We start from the raw sequence: 21,888 nt of genomic DNA, 5'->3' as shown, positions 1-21,888 counted from the left end.
TAAATTCAGAACAGAAATGTGGAGACATTTCTTCAGCCAGAGAGTGGTGGGCCTGTGGAATTCATTGCCGCTAAATGTCTTCAAGGCAGAGATTGATAAATTCTTGATGTCACAAGGAATTAAGGGCTACGGGGAGAATGCGGGTAAATGGAGTTGAAATGCCCATCAGCCATGATTAAATGGCGGAGTGGACTTGAGGGGCCGAATGGCCTTACTTCCACTCCTATGTCTTATGGTCACCACGAGGCCCTGCCTTCTCGACCTCATCCCTTACCACTAGCTGTCCTTGTCTAATCAGAGAATGGCACATTTGCCCTCTGGGGCTGTGGCACCTACTCGGACATGGGAGATGATGGTGGAGTGGTAATGTTGCTGGGCTAGTAACCCAGTGAGCCAGGTGTCTTGCCTTGGGGACATGGTTTCAAATTCCATCATAGCAGCTGGTGAAATTTGAATTCAGTTAATAAAATCTGCAATGTTAAACTTGTATCACTGATGGTGACCATGACAGCGAGCACTGGTAAAAATCTATCCGATTCAGTATTGTCCTTTAAAGGTAAAACCTGCCATCTTTACTCCATCTGACCTACATGTGATGGAAATGGTTGACATGCAAGCCTCTCAGGTCAAGGGTAGTTCAGGATGGGCAACCAACGAAAGAATAAAGGAAGAAAATACTGTTCACTTTACCTTGTAGACATTATTATCGTGAACATAACAGTTAGACAAAGCTGTGAGCTGTACCGCCCATGGTCTGTACGATGTAAATTATAAAACGAGATTTAGGACTTTCTGTCCATGTTACTGTATGAGGTTCACTGTTGGAATTTTGTTCTAATAATATTGCCTAGTGTCTTTTTTACTGCAGGGTCAAAGTCTTTTTGAAATGAAATTATATACGGAGGCCTTAGAGGTTTTTGTACAAGCTTCAGAGATGCAACTTGGAAATCATCATTACCACATGCGAAGGTGATTCATCTTGTGTATTTTCCTCCAGAAATCATACTCAGGGTGTCCCTGCTTCATCACAAGCAGGCAATGTGACCAATACTACCATTGTTGTCTGGACATGGTATAAAGACTGACCACCATAATGCCTTCAACCAGCATAAAACTCATGCAATGAATTGTTTTATGTGTCCCAGGTTTAGATACTACTATGTTATTCGGTATGAAGCATGTCATGACCTTTTGTCATATCAAGAAATCTATTGTTTCACGTTTCAGTAAGAATAGTTAATCATGTAGAGAAGTGTGATGTTAGTTGGGGTTCTGTAAATGAAGGGATAACATTTTACCTTCTGTGCAGATGAGGATCATAGTAATAAGGTACTTTAAAGAAACATTGCAGCCAAATATGTGTTCCAGCATAACTACCATGAAAGCAGAGACCATAGACTTGGCATGTGACTTGGCACTGAGCTTTAGAAACACATTACTGGGCTTTCGCAGTAAACAATTTTCAGAACTCAACACCTGATTTCTCCTATGCTTGCCACCAAAGAATGCCTAACCTCGAATTCAGGACACATGATCCATCTTTCAAAGACTTGCTCCCAATCGCTTCAGAAAAATGAATAATGAGTATGTGAGACCATACAGTTTAGTCTATAATTCATAAAGCAGGGCCAGGATATTAGGAAATGTATGTGTGTGTGTCTCACTATCCAATTAACATAAAGGACAGATGCACCAGGAATTCAAGTGCAAAGGCAGAAGTTTTCCATTTGGGGCAGGGCTGCCCCTTGATTTCCAGGTGCAGATTTTCAGATCATGCTGAGATCCAGTTTCAATATCTCGTTGAAGCGACTGCTGCTTGATGGTAGGCCTGAACCATAGTAGCAAGCTGTTTATTTGTGGGGCTATCACACGTAGGGTTTGTGTGCTCATCCATTGGAAATATAAACATGTGTAATGTCAATGAACAGAGTAAAACATTATATCCTTTGTTTCCCAGTGTTGAGGCCTTGATTGCATTGGGAAGACTTGAAGAGTCTCTTCAACTGGTCAACGAACAACTTGAGAACGTAAAGACCAATCCTGAGCTCTATATCCTTCGTGCCAGACTGCACGATCATTTTAACCAAGTAAATATAGTGCACTAAATCTTAATGTTTAATGTCGTTAGTCTTGGTGTCCTTTTATGTTTCTTACCTTCACCTCCCTGCAAAAAGTAGTTACAGAGGTTGTTTTAGAGTTTGTTACATTCGGTGCAGCTTTGCATTAAAAATTACAACCAGAACAATCATTTGTGTAGACAAACTGTTTTTAGGTTTTGTGTGATCTATTTTGTTCATCCAAACAAGCCCAGTGCATAATGAGCACATTAAACAGGAGGAAAGCAAAAAATGACTGTAGGTTTTAGAAAAAAAGAGTTAAAATCAAATCATACAGAATCATAAAATGCTACAGGACAGAAGGAGGTCATTTTCTGGCTCTCTCAAAGAGCTCAGTTAGTTCTATTCCCCACTCTTCTTTATATCTCTGCAATGGTTTCCCCTTTAATTATTTATCCAATTGCATTTTGAAGGCCAGTATTGACTCTGTAACCACCACCGAATCAGACGGTGCATTCCGAATCCTACTCACTCGTTACACTCTGTTCTTCTGTTGCTTCTGATTCTTTTGTCAATTGCCTATAGTCTCTGCAGTCTGGTCATTGTTTTAGTCATGATTTGAGATGATGTCAAAATGGGGGCCAGAATTTCAATTGGCCAAATAAGGACCCCTTCCCGTCCCATCAGCATATTCATGGGGAGAGGGAAGGGGTCATTTCCCCCGCTGCTGCATGGGCAGTGAAGCAGATCAACCCTAGCATCCTCCCAGTGGACTCCCCCATCCTATGAGGCACTCTGTGGTCAAGTGAGCGGTACAACAGTGGGAACGGATGCCCTCAGCAACACTGCAACCCCACCCCGCCCCATGGAATCCACATTATAGGAGGGATGTGAGGGATGTAATTGCACTGGAGAGGGTGCAGAGGACATTTACCAGGATATTGCCTGGGCTGCAGAGTTTCAGTTATGAAGAGAGATTGGACAGACTGTGGTAGTTTTTCTTAGAGGAAAGTGTGTTGTTATGCAAGAAGGGGCACCTGGAGGTCTCTGACCAGATGTCCTTAATCATGACATAAATGGTGTCAGATGTGTGCTTTAATCTGACATTAATCATCGAGAGGAGAGGGGAATGTCCACTACCACACTCTTAAATTAGTCACAGCTGCAATCCTGAGGTGATAGAGCTAACAAAGGCCTCACAGTTCCTTCAAGTTAAAGTGGAGGTAATCAGAGAAATGTTGTGTCTTGTCAGTGTTGTGCAGTTCCTCGGAGGGATGATAACCTGCATGTAGGTCACTTACTTAGCTTCTCAGTTACAAACAGGCGGAGAAAAATCACAGTTGAGAAAGTAAAAGATCCTCTTTAATGTTGCCATAAATGAGGAAAGAGAGCAATGAATTATTGGATAGCTTCCTTTTTAATATTTAAGATGCAACAACTTCACATTAACAATAAAGGGATAAAATTATTTTGAACTTTAAACAGATGGAAAATCAAGTAGGAAAAGTGGTATATCACAAATGTGACACTAGTAAACTCCTTGAATCACACTTCTTATTTGATTTTGGAATTTTTTTTTCTGATTTTCAAAATTCTGTAGCTTTAGCAAATTGATGAGCAGGTGCAAATATGGAATTCATTGTATTATGGTGTCATATTATGTAGAGTGTATAATTTTTGCTACTCCTCAATATATTCATGTTTCCTATCATTTTCATCTGTTTCCCATGAGTTAGAAACTATTTCTTCACACAATGCATCTCTGGAGAGAATAAAATTGACTAATCACTTCAAATCTGAGATTGATAAAAACTTGCTAACCAAAGCTATTTTTTATATATTTGTTTTGGGGCACAGTCATCACCGGTGACAGCAGCATTTATCGCCTGCTCCTGATTGCCTGTGAGAATATAACCATGAGCTAATTCTCAGCCACCACAGTCCATGTACTTCATTGGTACACCCACAGTGGATGATGTTTCTATGCTAGCTTGCTATGACTAAGTGTGAAAAGTGAGGTCTGCAGATGCTGGAGATCAGAGCTGAAAATGTGTTGCTGGTTAAAGCATAGCAGGTCAGGCAGCATCCAAGGAACAGGAAATTCGACGTTTTGGGCACAAGCCCTTCACCTGCTATGACTAAGTGGCTTGGCTGGACCATTTCAGAGGGCAGTGAGGAGTCGATCACTTACTGTGGGTCTGGACTCATGTCGGGTGTTGCCCAGACTGGGGAAGGACAACAGTGTTTCCCTGCTCTCCAAGGACTTTTTTTTTAGAACATAGAACATAGAAGGATACAGCGCAGTACAGGCCCTTCGGCCCTCGATGTTGCGCCGACCGAATCCTACCTAACCTATACTAGCCCAATAACTTCCAAATGCCTATCCAATGCCCGCTTAAATGACCATAAAGAAGGAGAGTTCACCACTGATACGGGCAGGGCATTCCATGAACTCACAACCCGCTGTGTGAAGAATCTACCCCTAACATCTGTCCTATACCTACCACCCCTTAATTTAAAGCTATGTCCCCTAGTAACACCTGACTCCATTAGCGGTAAAAGGTTCTTAGTATCTACCCTATCTAAACCCCTAATCATCTTATACACTTCTATCAGATCTCCCCTAAACCTTCTCTTCTCCAATGAGAACAGCCCCAAGTGCCTCAGCCTTTCCTCATAAGATTTTCCTACCATTCCAGGCAACATCCTGGTAAACCTCCTCTGCACTCGTTCTAAAGCTTCCACATCCTTCCTATAGTATGGTGACCAAAACTGCACACAATACTCCAGATGAGGCCTCACCAGAGTCTTATACAACTGCAACATGACCTCAGGACTCCGGAACTCAATTCCTCTGCCAATAAAGCCCAGTACACCATATGCCTTCCTCACAGCACTATTTACCTGGGTGGCAACTTTCAGAGATCTGTGTACATAGACACCAAGATCCCTCTGCTCATCCACACTACCAAGTAGCCTACCATTAGCCCAGTAATCCATCATCTTGTTATTCCTACCAAAGTGAATGACTTCGCACTTAGCTACATTGAATTCCATTTGCCACATTTCCACCCAGCTCTGCAACTTATCTATATCCCGCTGTAACCTACCACTTCCTTCCTCACTATCCACAACTCCACCGACTTTTGTGTCATCCGCAAACTTGCATACCCAGCTTTCAAGTCCTTCCTCTAGATCATTTATAAAGATAACAAAAAGCAATGGTCCCAAAACAGATCCTTGTGGTACACCGCTAGTAACTGCGCTCCAAGATGAACATAATCCATCAACTACTACCCTCTGTCTCCTTCCAGCCAGCCAATTCCTAATCCAAACCTCTAATGTATCCTCAATGCCATACCTCCGAAGTTTTAGCATTAGCCTACCATGGGGAACCTTATCGAACGCCTTACTAAAATCCATATACACAACATCTACTGCTTTACCCTCATCCACTTCCTTAGTCACCTTCTCAAAGAACTCAATAAGGTTTGTGAGGCACGACCTGCCCTTCACAAAACCATGCTGGCTATCCCTGATCACGTTATTCCTACCCAGATGTTCATAAATCTTATCCCTTACCATTCTCTCTAAGACTTTGCCCACCACTGAAGTCAGACTCACTGGCCTATAGTTACTAGGGCTATCCCTACTCCCTTTCTTGAACAATGGGACCACATTCGCTATCCTCCAGTCCTCTGGTACTATTCCCGTTGACAATGACGACATAAAAATCCAGGCCAATGGCTCTGCTATCTCCTCCCTAGCTTCCCATAGGATCCTGGGGTAAATGCCATCAGGCCCAGGAGACTTATCTATATTCATCCTTTCCAATATTCCCAAAACCTCTTCCCTGCATATTTCCAGGGCATCCATTCTAATTATTTGTGATTCCATATTCACATCAGCAACAGTGTCCTGTTCCTGAGTGAATACTGATGAAAAGTACTGATTTAATGTCTCTCCAATCTCCTCCGCCTCCACACACAACTTCCCACTACTATCCTTGACTGGACCGATACCTACCCTAGTCATCCTTTTATTCTTGACATACCTATAGAAAGCCTTTGGGTTTTCCCTAATCCTACCAGCTAAAGACTTTTCATGTCCCCTTCTCGCTTCTCTTAGCTCCCTCTTTAGCTCCTTCCTGGCTACCTTATAACTCTCAATCGCCCCAACTGAACCTTCACGCCTCATCTTTACATATGCCGCCTTCTTTCCTTTCACAAGGGACTCCAATTCCTTACTAAACCACGGCTGCCTCACAAGGCCCTTTACACCATGCCTGACTGGTACATACCTATCGAGGACACGCAGTAGCTGCTCCTTGAACAATCCCCACATCTCATTAGTGTTCTTCTCTTGAAGCCTGTTTTTCCAATCCACACATCCTAAGTCATGCCTCACTGCATCATAATTTCCCTGCCCCCAGCTATAGCTCTTGCCCTGCGGCGCACGATTATCCCTCTCCATCACTAAAGTAAAAGTCACCGAGTTGTGGTCACTGTCCCCGAAGTGCTCACCTACCTCCAAGTCTAACACCTGGCCTGGTTCATTACCTAGAACCAAATCCAATATAGCCTCCCCTCTTGTTGGCCTGTCGACATATTGTGTCAGGAAACCCTCCTGCACACATTGTACAAACACCGACCCATCTAATGAACTCGAGCTATAGCTCTCCCAGTCAATATCTGGGAAGTTAAAGTCCCCCATAACAACCACCCTGCTACCTTCACTCTTTTCCTGAATCATCCTCGCAATATTATCCTCTACTTCTCTAGGACTATTAGGAGGCCTGTAGAAAACACCTAATAGGGTGACCTCACCTTTCCTATTTCTAACCTCAGCCCAAACTACCTCAGATGGCAAGTCCTCTTCCATCGTCCATTCCACTGCTGTGATACTGTCTTTGACAAGTAATGCCACGCCTCCCCCTTTTTTATCCCCATGTCTGATCCTACTAAAACATTTGAACCCTGGAACGTGCAACAGCCATTCTTGTCCCTGTTCTACCCACGTCTCTGTAATGGCCACAACATCGAAGTCCCAGGTACCAACCCACGCTGCAAGTTCACCTACCTTATTCCTTATACTTCTGGCATTGAAGTATACACACTTCAATCCACCTTTCTGGTTACAGGCACCCTCCTTAGAGATCGCTGCATTATTCCTAACCTCCCTACACTCAAGGTCCTGTACCCTAAAGCTACAGTCCTGGTTCCCATGCCCCCGCGGAGTTAGTTTAAACCCTCCCAAAGAGCACTAGCAAACCTCCCCCCAAGGATACTGGTGCCCCTCAGGTTCAGGTGTAGCCCATCCTTTTTATAGAGGTCCCACCTTCCCCAGAAAGGACCCCAGTTGTCCAGAAACCGGAATCCCTCCCTCCTGCACCATCCCTGTAGCCACGCATTTAACTGCTCTCTCTCCCTATTCCTCGACTCTCTATCACGTTTTACAACATTCCAGAAATTTCATGATCATTGTTAATGAAGCTAACATTTTATTTCGCTTTAATTTAATTGACGGAATTTAAATTCTATAAAGGGATATGGAGCCAAGGCAGGTAGAAAGAGTTAAGATGCTGTTCAGCCGTGATCACGTTGAAAAGTGGAATAGGCTCGATGGGCTGAATAGCCGACTCCTGTTTTTCTGAAACTCCATGTGTTCATCATGGTCGGAGTTTTTTTTACACTCTGGATTACGTTTATTGTTTCATTCATATGAAATTTGATTTTTTTTTCCTAATCTCCCTGACAACAGATAGCTAATTGTTATCAAGATGTTAGTAGTGCCCTGGCTTTGGATCCGACCCATCAGGAGGCATTATCACTAATGGCTACTCTGGTGAGTAGAGCTGAAGAAGCAAAGATGCGTGCGATTAACAAATCCCTGATTGGCAACTTAAAGAGTGCACTGGACAACATCAATGAAGCTATCGACAATAACCCCAATAAAGCAGACTATTTTGTCTTCAGGTACAACCATCAATAGCATGCAAGGAGTCAGTTAAAACAATAAGTTTGTTTATTCAATCATGTGTTCAGACTATAAATTCATAAATGTGTCATAAAAGGTTATGTTTTAACACTAAAAATATATATAACCCAGACCATTGATCAATGAAATTAGGAAGAAATACATCAGAATATACTTTATACTTGTCATGGGAAAATAAACAACATGGATATTAAACATTCCTATTTAGGCCAGTTAATCATATTTCCTCTTCTACATTTACATTTTATCTTTCCTTATTCATTTATGGGGTGTGAGTACCTCTGGCTAGCCCTCTGATTGTCAATCCCTACGGATATGCTCTGGAGAAGGTAGTGATGAACTGCCTTCCTGAACTGCTGCAATGCCAGTACAGCCTCAGAACTGTTAAAAAGGGAGTTTGAGGATTGTGATGCAATAACTATAATAGAATGGGCACATAGTTCCTAATCAGGATGGTGCACGGCTTGGAGGGAATTTTGCAGGTGTGTGTTTTCTCACCATCCTGCTGCCCTTTTTCTGTTCAGTCATGAGTCTGAAAGCTGCAATCGAGGGAGCCAAATTGAGTTGCTGCATATGACCTTGTAGATGGTACACATCATTACCGCTGAGTGTCTGTGGTGAGGGAGTGACTGTTAAAGGACGTAGGTGGATTTGACCAAGTTCACTTCTTAAGTTTTGTGAAGCTTATCCAGGCAAATGGCAAGCATTAAATCACACTTCTGCTGGTCCAAAATAATGAACAGAATTTGGAGAATCAGGAGATGAATTCCTTGTACCCATCTCCTAGTGCTGCATAATTGGACTGTCAACTATCTTTGTTCCTCCATAGTTTCTAGTTTCCCTCACTTAGGAATATGTCTACAATCCTTGGCAAAGTCACTGTGGGAGCAGTCTCGGTCTACGTGAGCAGTCTACTTGACACTGAGTGGATTGCTAACAATGACTGTTCAGTCCTTCCCAAACTTTGACAAAGATAGTTTCAAATTGTGTCAGGGAATAGTGATCAAGAATGATCCATTCCTAGTTCAAAGGGAATTTGAAGTAAATGATAAGTGCTCCCTGCAGCACCCATACACAGCCCAGCTCACAACCCACATCAGGAATTGAACCAGCTAACCTAACTGACACAGTGAATCATTGATCAGTATATATTTTGATTTTTGATTTGATTTATTATTGTCACATGTACATTGAACAATATTGATTTGTGTGTTACAGAGCCAACTCATATTTTACATAAGTCCTCGGGGTAATAGAATAAAATGTTGTGTTACAGCTGTAGAGGAAGATCAACTCTAATATAAAAGAGGTCTGTTCATAAGACTTGTAACAGCGGGGAAGAAGCCATTCTTGAACCTGTTGATACTTCTCAAATCTTTATATCTTCTGCTCAATGGAAGAGGTTGGAAGAGAGTATAACTGGGGTGGGAGGAGTTGCTTTCCTGAGGCAGCAGGAAATGCAGACAGCTAGGAAGGCTAATTTCTGTGATGGACTAGGCTGCTTTCACAGCTCTCTGTAATTTCTCATGGTCTTGTGAAGAGCAGTTGCAATACCAAGCTGTGAAGCATCCAGATAGGATGTTTTCTATGGTGCATCTGTAGAAATTGGTAAGAGTCATTGTGGACATGCCAAATTTCCTTTGCCTTCAGAGGAAGTAGAGGTGTTGGTGTGTTTTCTCGACGATAACATCAACGTGGATAGACTAAGACAGATTGTTGGTGAAAATTGCTCCTAGGAAATTCTCCTGGGCCATCAAAATGGTTCCAATAATACATTTATTTCAAGAATTGAACATCAAATTCAATGTTAGAAAATTAATATCCTTAGCTCTGAATAGTGGATCCAACAGTGTTTTAACTTGGGATGTCTAATATTCATGTCTTCAGAACAAAGTTATGATTTTCATAAATTCTCAGCTGAAATCCAACCTCTGGTACAACAGTTCCTACTCCATTAAGCCAACCTCAATTACATCCAATATCTGTGCTTATGGATTCCCTTAATTACTGGAAATTATCAATGTATAAATTTATATGAACACACAAATTACAAGAAGAAGCAGGCCACTCAGCCCCTTGAATCTGCCTAACCAGTGAGAATTGCTCAAACCATATTATCCAGAACATTAAGCTGGGACCCTAGATTACTAAGCTGGAGAAATGACCACTGCTCTACCTTTAGTTAGCCAATTTTCTATCCAAGCCAATATGCTACCCCATACACAATGAGCTTATATTTTTCTTGCTAATCTTTGACATGGTACCTTATTAAATCCCTTCTGGAAAACTAAGCACAGTACATTTGTTGCTTCCCTTTATCACCAGCACACGGTACATATTCAAGAACCTCCAATAAATTGGCCAAACATGGTTTCTCTTTCACAGAATCACGTTGACTCTGCCTGATCATCTTGAACTTTTCGAAGTGCCAAACTATAAAGTCTTTAGTAATAGTTCCTAAAATCTTATCTAAGACAGGCATAATGCTAACAATCTTAATTTTTATTTTTTCCTTTGAGCTAAAGAAGTTGCTTTCATTATTTTCCAGTTGAATGCAACATTCACAGATTCTAAAGAATATTGGAGAATTAAAACTAATGCATCAATGTTTCACTAGCCACGTCTTTTAAGCCCCTAGGCTGAAGTCCATCAAGAGTGGGAACTTTTGGTTTGCAGCTCCAACAATTTGTTCAGTACCACTTCTGCAATGATTGTAATTTTCTTGAATTTCTCTCTCCTTTCCATTTTCAGTAAACATTACACTAATGTTGGTTGGGATCTGGAATCTAATTCAAAACTTTTTACGCTTTGTACGTTATAATCAACAATCTCGTTCCATATTGTTATTTTTCTTATAATCTGTCCTTTGCATTTTATCATTCTTAATTCTATTCTGCTTTCAAACCTCAGGGGAACCCTGTATAGGAAATTCAAGAATTTTAATGCTGCTATTGATGACTACCTCTTCATCTTGGACAAATTAAGTAAGACAAAGGAGAGTGATATCTACCTGGAGACTCAGAAACAACTCCTTCTAACATACAATGACTTTGCAGTGCACTGTTACCACAAAGGGTTTTTCGAAGAGGCGATTACTCTCTTAAACCTGTGTATTAGGGGAGAAAAGCAGCAAAAGGGGCTGTACATCAACCGAGGGGGTAAGGATGATGACACTTGCTCTAAGGAAGAGTATTGTTTGCAGGGATCTGCAACTGCACAAATTTTATTAACTATTTCAGCATGCACTAAATAAGAAGCAGAGTTACGTTAAAGATCAAACTCTTGATTTGTCAGCCTATTGTAAGGAGAGTGCTGTTTCCACTGGTGAGGCTCACAAGTAGCAGTGTCCAAATTCCATTTTGTCAAAATGTCAGTTTGTTACTTTCAATCATTTTAACGTTTTCTAAAGACAATGCCAGTTTGTTTACCTCAAAGGCTGTTTCTATGCAGATGAAATTAATTTAGTTGTAAGGCTGTAAAAAATAGCAATAACTCCCATACACAAAAATCAAAATGAAATATATTGCACTACCACCTAATTACTATTATTACTAAATATTAGGAGATCTAAAATGAATGGAATGCAAAACATTTAATGAACCTCATTTAAGCAATTAAAAATCCACCCAGACATGTTCCTGTTACTCCTAACAGTCCTTTGCATTTGGCTCATATAGATAATGGTGTATTGAACTTTTGTAGCATTGCAATATTTAGAATGTGTTCTATACTTAATTTTGAAGTGTTCTGTGAGTATTTGCATATAGTGTCATACAGCATGAAAATAGACCCTTTGGTCCAATCATAATCCCAATTTAAACTAATCCCACCTGTCTGCTGCTGGCCCATATTTCTCCAAATCTTTCCTAGTCATGTACTTATCCAAATGTCTTTAAAAAGTTGTAATTTTACCCACATCCACCCTGTTTTCAGGAAGTTCATTCCACACGTGAACCACCCTCTTGTGAAAAAGTTTGCCCCTCACGTCATTTTGAATTCTCTCTCCTCTCACACTAAATGTGAGTCCCCCAGTCTTGAAATCCCCCATCCTAGCGAAAAGCCAACTACCATTAACTATCCATACCCTTCATTATGTTATAAACTTCTATAAAGTCGCCTCTCTATGAAGGTAGAAATTAAACATTAAATAATCGAAATTTGATGATAACAGCAAATTCAATAAAGGGACACAAATGCTCATGTGAACTGCCAATAAATTCTAATCATCTGAATATCAAGATTAGATTATGGATTTAAATTGGTCCCAGAGATGTACTTTTATCAGTTTTCCATAAGAATGGGTGTGTCAGATTTGTTTTATTTACAGACTGTGTTCTTTCACACAGTAAAGAAGTTTATTAACTTGGCATCTGCAAATAAAACTTGAAGGCAGTCTTTTCCATAAAAGTGTGGCCTTATTCTTGCCCCATCAGTTCATGTTACCATTAATCATCTTGGTATAGCATTGGGTCCTGGTTTGTGCCTGTTGCTGCAATTGTGTGCCAAGCCCCTTAATCCCACCTCACCCACCCCCACTCTAGGTTCGAATACTGCTAGAATACTGTCCAACACTGGATGAAATTGGCAGTGATCCCAATTCCCCACAATACTAACCATAGAATGTTCCTGAGCAATTAGAGGCATGACAATTAGAAAGAGAAGTCTTCTGAGGTAGTTTCAAAACATGTTCCGCATGCCTCGTCAACCCCCCCCCCCCAACCACCACCAACTCCCTTCCCCTCTGAGATCACCTTTAAATCCTCTCACCAAACTTACTCGTCTCTTTACCTTCCTTCTGAGGTGGACTAAAAGCAGCGTCAGGAGGAAGGTGACAAGATCAGATTAAATATAATGTTGACAAAAGTGAGACATTACATTTTGGGAGAAGGAAGAAGAACAGAAAATAAACATAGACTAAATGGTAAAAGTTATAAAATGGCAAGAGTTGACATAAGGTTTCAAATACAGTTTTCTGGAAGTTAAATATGTTATGATATCCTGCGTTTAAAAAAGTGTCTAGAGGACAAATGCAGAACGGTAATAATTCTAAACAAATTATTGGCTATAATGCCTTTCTCTAAGCAAACCCCAGCTTCCATATTTTTGTGAACTCCTCCAGCCTGTCAACCATCTGAGATTTCTGCAAATCTCTAATTCTGTCCTCTCGTGCAATCATAATTGCCCCATTGTTAGTGACTGCATCCCCATTTGCTTTGGTCCCAAGATCTGAAATTCTCTCCTCACATCTCTCTGCCTCTCCACCTGGCTCTCCTCCTTTAAGACCCCCGTATTGTTGGCTAAAGTCTTCTGACCTTGATATCTCCTTATGTGGCTTGTTGTCTTTCTTGGTTTTACACAATTCTCCTCAGAAGTGCCTTGGGAAATATCATTAGGTTAAATGATCAGCTCCATAAATTTGTTGTTGTAATGTCCTTGAACATAGAATAGAACATTGAACAATACAGCGCAGAACAGGCCCTTCAGCCCTAGATGTTGTGACGACCTGTGAACTAATCTAAGCCCATCACCCTACACTATCGCATTGTCATCCATGTGCTTATACAAGGACTGTTTAAATGGCCCTAGTGTGGCTGAGTTAACTAACTTGGCAGGCAGGGCATTCCACACCCTTACCACTCTCTGAGTAAAGAACCTGCCTCTGACATCTATCTTAAATCTATCACCCCTCAATTTGCAGCTATGCCCCCCTTGTACAAGCAGATGTCATCATGCTAGGAAAACGACTCTCACTGTCTTTATAAACATTGTGATATCAGTGTGAATGTTATTTAATGATGTTGAGTGATTTTTCTTAATGAAACTCCTGGTTTGCTGTTCATTCAGATTGTTTCCTCAAGCAGTGTAATCTGGACTTTGCACTGTTAGACTATGAGCAAGCTCATGAGCTAGACCCTGAGGACTGGCGTGTTCAAATCCGTATTGCTGCGATAAACAACGAGAAAGGCCTTATGGAACATCAGAATGGGTATTTCCTTTTTCCCTTCAACAAATGATGAATCTCCCTTCCGTGCATATAGTAATTAAATTGTAGTCACAACAATGCACAATCTCAATCTACACGCTGTGTGTATCTACTTCTGTGTTGGAAGTTACCTCAGGGATACACCTTTTTCTCTATTATAGTCTTTTTTCTTTTTGTTTTGCCTTTCTCTGAATTTACCATATTCAAATTCCAAGGTAAAGTGTCAGATTGTGCAGGGATCTGGAGTGGAGAACAGTGCGATATTACAAACCACATTTCAGCAGTGGTAATCACATCTAGTAGCAGCAGGAAATGAAATGGGTTTCAAGAGCCATTCAAAACTTTTCTTTTTTTGAACGATGGGCAGGCTTTGCCATGGGGGGGGTGACAGTAACCTGGCCTGTCAGAAGCTGCAGTCCCACAGTCCCATCTCAATAGGAACATCAGGAGCAGGAGGAGGCTAACTAGCTTTCCAGCCTGCTCCGCTATTCAATAACATCATGATGGATCTGATTATAACCTCAAATCCACCTTCCCTTGATAACGTTTCAATCCCTTGTTTAACAAAATCTACCTCCCTCTGCCTTAAAAATATTCAAATCCTCTGTGTCCACATCTTTTTTAGAGAGTTGCAAAGACTTACAACCTTTAGAGAAAAACGCATGTCTAATTTTTGTTTTAAATGGGCAATTCCCGATTTTTAAACAATGATCCTTAGTTCTAAGTTCTTCTAGAAGAAGAAATGTGTTCTCCACATCTGCCCTGCCTTACTCAGATATTTGCATGTTTCTATCAAGTTGCCTCTTACTTTTCTAAACTCGAGCAGATATAAGCCCAGCCTGTCCAACCTTTCCTCATAAAACAATTCCAGCTATTCCTGCCCATTCCAGCTATTAGTCCAGTAAAACTTCTCTCAACCGCTATCAACCCATTTATATCCTTCCTTAAATAAGATGACTTATACTGTACAAAATACTCCAGAAGCAGTCTCACTAGTATAACTTAAGCATACCCTTCTAATTTTGTACTTAATACCCCTCATGATAAATGATACTTTCTATTAGCTTTCCTAATTACTTGCTGTATCTGCAAATGACAGCTTTTGTGATTCATGCATGAGGACACTCAGATCTGTCTACACCTCAGAATCTCTCACTATTTTGATAATAGGATAGTTTTTTTTAAAAATTCTTCCTTCCAAAATGGACACTTTCAAATTTTCCCACATTATACTCCATTTGCCACATCATTGCTCACTCACTCAACGTATCACTATCTTTTTGCAACCGCTTTGTATTGTTTCCAAACTTACTTTGCAACATATCCTTGTGTTGACAGCAAATTTGGTGACCATACCTTTCATCTCTCCATCTCTGCACCCATCTCTGTGCCACACCACATCTTGCCAATCTGAAAAATAAAACATTTATACCTACTTTGTGCTTCCTGTTACACAGCCAATCTTTTATCCATGCCAACATGTTATTTCCTAACACCAGTGCAGGTCAATCTTGTGGCATAGACAAGTAACAACAATAAACATGAACTTCATTAAATAAATCAATAAGCAATAAAGTGATAAATTTAAATGAGCAACTATAAAGATTACTATTAAAAAGTGCCAAGCAGCAATGCTTAATTATAAAGCCAGTTTTTGCCTTTTGGTTAAAACGTAGAGCTAGTGAGAGAAATAGAATCAGCCCTGATTCATGATCACCAAGAATGGGGGTGCTGGTAAAGGCCAAGCTAAAGAGCGAGGTTTATCTTATGCTGATCTCGCACACCTCCAAAGGGGCAGGCTCCACATAGAGTGATAGCCATAGAGGTGTATAGTGTGGAAACAGACGATTTGGTCCAACTCATCCAAGGTGACCAGATATCCTTAATTTATCTAGACCCATTTGCCAGCACTTGGCCCATATCCCTTCCTATTCATATACCCATCCAAATGCATTTTAAATGTTGTAATTGTACCAGCCTCCACCACTTCCTCTGGCAGTTCATTCCATCCACGTACCAACCTCTGCATGAAAAAGTTGCCCCTTAGGTCCCTTTTAAATCTTTCCCCTCTCACTCTAAACCTATGCCCTCTAGTTCTGGACTCCCCCATCCCGGGGAGAAGATCTTGTTTATTTATCCTATCCTTGACCCTCATGATTTTATAAACCTCTATGAGGTCACCCTTTAGCCTCCGATGCTCCAAGTATAACACCTACAGCCTCTCCCTGGAGCTCAAATCCTCCAACCCTGGCAACATCCTTGTAAATCTTTTCTGAACCCTTTCAAGTTTCACAACATTCTTCCTAGACAGTCCGGGCTAGGAATGAGTTAACTTTCAGCCTGGAGTTTCCACATCTCACAGTCTGCTTTCCCCCATGCCTCTCCCTGTTCCCACTCCCACACCTTTTCTTTTCTCTCTTTCCCTCACCCCTTTCTCACTATTTCCTCCATCACTATACACCTCCCTTCTCTCTCTCTCGCTCTCTCTCTCTCTCTTACCCCTCTCTGTTAACTTCAAGAAAAAAAAACTGTGCCTTTTTACTCCAAAAGTTCTCCGATCTTAAAGAGAACCATTTTTTTTAAAGAAACAAATCTTGCTCAGGAAGTGATGCTGAGCAGGAGATCCGCTTCAGAAATCTGTTGAAAATACACTGCAGCTGCAGCTCTGTGCCAAGGGCAATGCTGTCACTCTCTATTATAAGAGCTTCAAAATGTACCACTAGGCCAGCTACCCACAGTGGAGGGTGTACCCATAAGTAGCCAAACCTGACAGTGGCTCAACAGGCCTGGACATAGGCACATGGGCACTTCTGCCAGGGCCTGGGCCCATTCCTCCAGGCTTCTTATGGTGACAGGTTGCAGCTCTTGCCTGCCCCTACTCAGGTTTTCAACAGCAGCAACCTGGACTGGCTGTCCCTGACCAGATCTCAGTGTGAAAGGCCAAGATACCACATAATAGTCTCCCTTCCTGTCCTTGCTACCAAAGTGGCTAACCACGTTTGTTCACATTTTACTTCCGCTCTCATTGCGTTTTTCCACTCTCCTGACTTGTTCCAGATCACACCAAAACATTGTTGCCTTCACAGCTCACCCTCACACCCAGCTTTCTGCCATCTGAAAACTTAGAGATATAACATTTAGTTTTCTTATTTAAATCATTAATGTATAATGTGAATAGTTGGGGTCTAAGCAATGATCCCTTGAGTCACTTGTTGCTTCTCTGGGAAAAAGATTAGTTTATTCCTAGTCTCTGTTCCTGTCTATCAAGCAATTCTCTATCCATGTCAGTATATGACTTTTATTCCTTCCTACTCCCCTGTCTTGAATGGCCTCCTGTATCACAGTGCCACAGTCAGTTAGCTCATCCCCCCTCCAACCCTCAGTCTCATCCGGACAATTTGAAGTTAAAAATCACACAACACCAGGTTTAATTGGAAGCACACTAGCTTTCGGAGCGCTGCTCCTTCATCAGGCGGTTGTGGAGGACACAACTGTAAGGCACAGAATTTATAGCAAAAATTTACAGTGTGATGTAACTGAAATTATACATTGAAAAATACCTTGATTGTCTGTTGCATCTTTTATCTGTTCAAATACTATGAAAGTTTAATTTCTTTCATGTGTAAATCACAAAACCTTTTTTTAAAGTTGCATTCTCAGGTTAACTGTAACAATTGGTGTTAGCCAGACAATATGTTGAAGGTGTTAGCCCCCTGTGTTCTCTGTCTATGCCATGATGTTTAGGTTGATTCTAATCTAAAAAGTGAGATAACACACACACATACATTCTCCCATGTCTGCGTGGGTTTCGTCCGGGTACTCCGGTTTCCTCCCACAGTCTAAAAATGTGCAGGTTAGGTGAATTGGCCATGTTAAATTACCTGTGGTGTTAGGTGAAGGGGTAATGTAGGGTCTGGGTGGGTTGCTCTTTGGAGGGTCGGTGTGGACTTATTGGGCTGAAGGGCCTGTTTCCACACTGTAAGTAATCTAATCACATACACACACACACACACACACACATGCATCCTCTCAGAGACTTAGACCACTCAACACTCATGCACACACACATATACGCTCTCTCACAGACACTCACAATCCCCCACCCCAGACACACACACACTCCCACACTCACACATGCACCCCCTCACAGACTTAAGACACTCTACACTCACTACACACACTCCCTCTCACACTCTCAACCCCCAACCCAGACAGACAGACACACACGCAAACACAAAGACCCACATGCACACATATATTTTGTGGGGTGAATTTGTACTTGCAGAGTTACAATGTACTTTGCTCAAAAACTGCATGTAAAACTCTGTTATCTCACTTTTTAGATTAGAATCAATCTAAACATTTTGGCACAGACAGAGAGCACAGGGGGCTAACACCTTCAACGTATTGTCTAACATCAACTGTTACAGTTAACCTGAGAATGCAACTTTTAAAAAAAGGTTTTGTGATTTACACATGAAAGAAATTAAACCATCATGGTATTCGAACAGATGAAAGACTCAACAGACAATCAAGATATTTTTTAATGAATAATTTCAGTTACATCACACTGTAAATTTTTGCTATAAATTCTGTGCCTTACAATTGTGTCCTCTACAATCACCTGATGAAGGAGCGGCGCTCCAAAAGCTAGTGTGCTTCCAATTAAACCTGTTGGACTATAACCTGGCGTTTTGTGATTTTTTAACTTTGTCCACTCCAGCCCAACACCGGCATCTCCAAATCCGGACAATTTGAAGAATCTCTAACCTGTTGGACAGTTGCATGGCCCCTGCCCTCTGGGTCCACCTAGTGGCCTCATCACAGTCTTACATGCTTTTCTCTCTACACTGACCAAATCAGGTGATTCCACTCCCAAGTGGCATGACTGCTGGCTGATATAAATGATCCAGATAACCTCCCCCTCCCCAGTGCACTGCTGTGTCTATAGCTATTTCAAGCTGTTAAAGTCTGAGCTGTCGCTGCTGAAACTTCACACACTTACTGCAGATGTGTTTCTTCTGTGGACCAAGCTAGGGTGCACATCAATGCTCAGATATTGCAATTGTGACACATCACCTGTTCTGCCATCCTTAATGTGCTCTCAGGAACGACTTAATTTTTCCATTAAATTTTGTATTTATTTATTTTTAAGATTATTTAACCTCACTATGAGCATCTTTACTATTTTGAGCCTGAGAAATAGAATAAACCACAATCGCTTTTCAGATACTGACCAATTAATCAGCTCCTTCTGCTATAGCAGAATAAAGAATCAATTCCTGGAGGTTGCTGACTGAAAAGGAACAAACCATCTCTTTCCCTTCCACCACTAAACTCCCTGAGGTGTTTATCTCTGGCACTCACTGCACTCTGGTACTATGGTGTGAAAGTTTACTTTATTTGTTCACAGGATTTGGGTGTTGTTGGCTATATCAGCATTTATTGCCCATCCTTTATTATCCTTGATCTAGCCACTTAAAAGTCAATCATGTTCCTCTGAGTCTGGAGTTCCATGTAAGCCAGACCAGATAAAAATGGCAGATTTGTGGGCGGCACGGTGGCACAGTGGTTAGCACTGCTGCCTCACAGCGCCTGAGACCCGGGTTCAATTCCCGACTCAGGCGACTAACTGTGTGGAGTTTGCATGTTCTCCCCGTGACTGAGTGGGTTTCCTCCGGGTGCTCCGGTTTCCTCCCACAGTCCATGCTAAATTGCCTGTAGTGTTCGGTAAGGGGTAAATGTAGGGGTATGGGTGGGTTGCACTTCGGCGGGTCGGTGTGGACTTGTTGGGCCGAAGGGCCTGTTTCCACACTGTAAGTAATCTAATTTCTTTCACAACAGAGCACTGGGAAATTAGATGGGTTTTCATACCAACCTGTGATTGTTATTATGGTCACCATCACTGATACTGCCCTCATATTCTAGATTTTATCAATTGAACTCAATTAAATGCATGTTTTGTGTCACATGTGTCCCTTGCCATTGTGGGGTTACCGCTGTTGATGCAATATTCTCAGAGCTATGCTACTGTGTGACGGCAAAAATAAAGTTTCATTTCCCCATTTTGCTTATGTTGCAGAACATTTCTTTGGCACATTAGAAATAATTTGAAAACAGATTAAATTTTCCTTTGTTTCATTTGGAACCAGGAACTATCAGGAGGCTGAACAGCAATTTACCCATGCCATTGAGAGCAATCCACAGGTGTCCCAATACTACCTTCACAGGGCGAAAACACGAGCTATTCTGCAGCAAATATCTGGTTCCCAGGAAGATGCAATCATCTCATTGCTGTTGGATGTAAGAAATAAAGAGGTAAAATTTCATCTAATATGTTGTTATGTGACTTTGTGGGAATTAATCAGAATAGTCAATCACTATAAGGAATATTTCAGTGTGTGCTGAACAGCCTCTACACAGCATTGGGTGATCAGGAAACTGCTTCCTGTAATAGACATATGGGAAAGTCCTTTTTGTTTTTTTCTATTCATTCAAAGGATATGGGCATAATTGACCAGATCAGCATGTATTTCCCATCCCTTGCTCAGAGGGCAGTAAAGAGCCAATCACATTTCTGTGGTCTGGAGTCACATGTAGGCCAGACCAGGTACACACAGCAGTTTCCTTCCCTAAAGGACATCAGTGAGTCAGATGGGGTTTTCCTGACAATCAACAACAGTTTCATGGTCACCGATAGACTCTTAATTCTTGACTTCTTATTGAATTTAAATTCCACCACCTGCCATGGCAAAATTCAAACAAACCCAGGTCCTCGGAACATTACCTGGGTCTTTGGATTAATAATCTAGTGATAATACCACTAACCTGTCAGCTCCCCTTAACCAGATTGATAATTGACCTGTTTGGTTGCATTATAACACGCGTTCCATTTTGTTTCCTCAAAAATATACTTTATTCATAACATTTGAAATGTTTTGGAATTAATTTGTATAACTTGAACATTATGATATTTGCAATTAAGTTCAACTTATCCCCATATAGCATGTTCCACTCAATATGATAGCAATGGATTTAATTACATCATATACTTTGTGTCAGGTATAAAGCTTCATTGTAGAAACGTTTCAAGTTGGGAATTACAGAAATCCTCTATACAGCCGGAGGTGCCTCAATACATTTCAATACTCTTGCTTTACCAGGCAAATTCTTTATAAGGCACACAGTCTGCGGTATTCATAATCCAGCCCCTCTGTAGATTTAAACTGAAGGGCCTCAGGCAGTGACTATTCCACAGAGTTGCAACAATCTTTGTCCACAATCTTTAGTGACTCCCTCAGCTTGTAGTCCTGGAGCTTGGAATATATTTGACTACCAACATTCAGTGGAGGACAACTCTTTGCAATGGAACACTAGCAGGTTTTGAGCAGATCTTTCTGAGTAGATTGTCGCCAAGGCATGTTTGAAATTTGTCTCTGAGTGTGTCCCCATGAACATCCTGCAGAGCACAGAGTCTTGCATCATAGAGCTGCTCGGGATGAACCTCAATTAAAACCACTGAACTTCTCTCCAGGAGTCTTTGGAAAGAGCTGATTACATCCTGCAAGAAGGTTGACAACAATCCTTTCCCATCATAGCCACTTTGAAGGAATGTGCAGAGAGAGCTAAGACTCTGGTTTGTCTGCCCATCAAGTCCTATGGATGGGTTTGAATTTGGAGCTTGTGGACCAGAGATAGAGATGCCACTCACTACACCTCCAACCTCCCTTTACAGAATCATTAGCAGTAACATTAACAGAATTAAGCGCTAAACCAAAGCAACCTACTGTGTAGCAGATTTCCTGCGTCCACAGTAGATCCTGTCTATATTCATTACAGTAGATATTTAAG

General features: G+C 41.3%; 1 protein-coding gene across 1 annotated transcript in view; it reads left to right on the top strand.

Annotated features, from left to right (window-relative positions):
- LOC132825756 (tetratricopeptide repeat protein 16-like) overlaps positions 1 to 21,888 on the top strand; it is a 36,257-nt gene that overhangs the window by 6,771 nt on the left and 7,598 nt on the right. Inside the window, exons 5-10 of the mRNA XM_060841220.1 lie at positions 869 to 969; positions 1,958 to 2,087; positions 7,818 to 8,032; positions 10,965 to 11,212; positions 13,899 to 14,040; positions 20,190 to 20,355. Of these exons, the coding sequence (XP_060697203.1) occupies positions 869 to 969; positions 1,958 to 2,087; positions 7,818 to 8,032; positions 10,965 to 11,212; positions 13,899 to 14,040; positions 20,190 to 20,355 (1,002 nt within the window). The remainder of the gene's footprint in view (positions 1 to 868; positions 970 to 1,957; positions 2,088 to 7,817; positions 8,033 to 10,964; positions 11,213 to 13,898; positions 14,041 to 20,189; positions 20,356 to 21,888) is intronic.

Source organism: Hemiscyllium ocellatum, chromosome 21 (genome assembly GCF_020745735.1).
Source record: "Hemiscyllium ocellatum isolate sHemOce1 chromosome 21, sHemOce1.pat.X.cur, whole genome shotgun sequence".
Lineage (NCBI taxonomy): Eukaryota > Metazoa > Chordata > Chondrichthyes > Orectolobiformes > Hemiscylliidae > Hemiscyllium > Hemiscyllium ocellatum.
The sequence above is the reverse complement of the archived record's forward strand: the minus strand, read 5'-3'. Positions and strand labels throughout refer to the sequence as shown.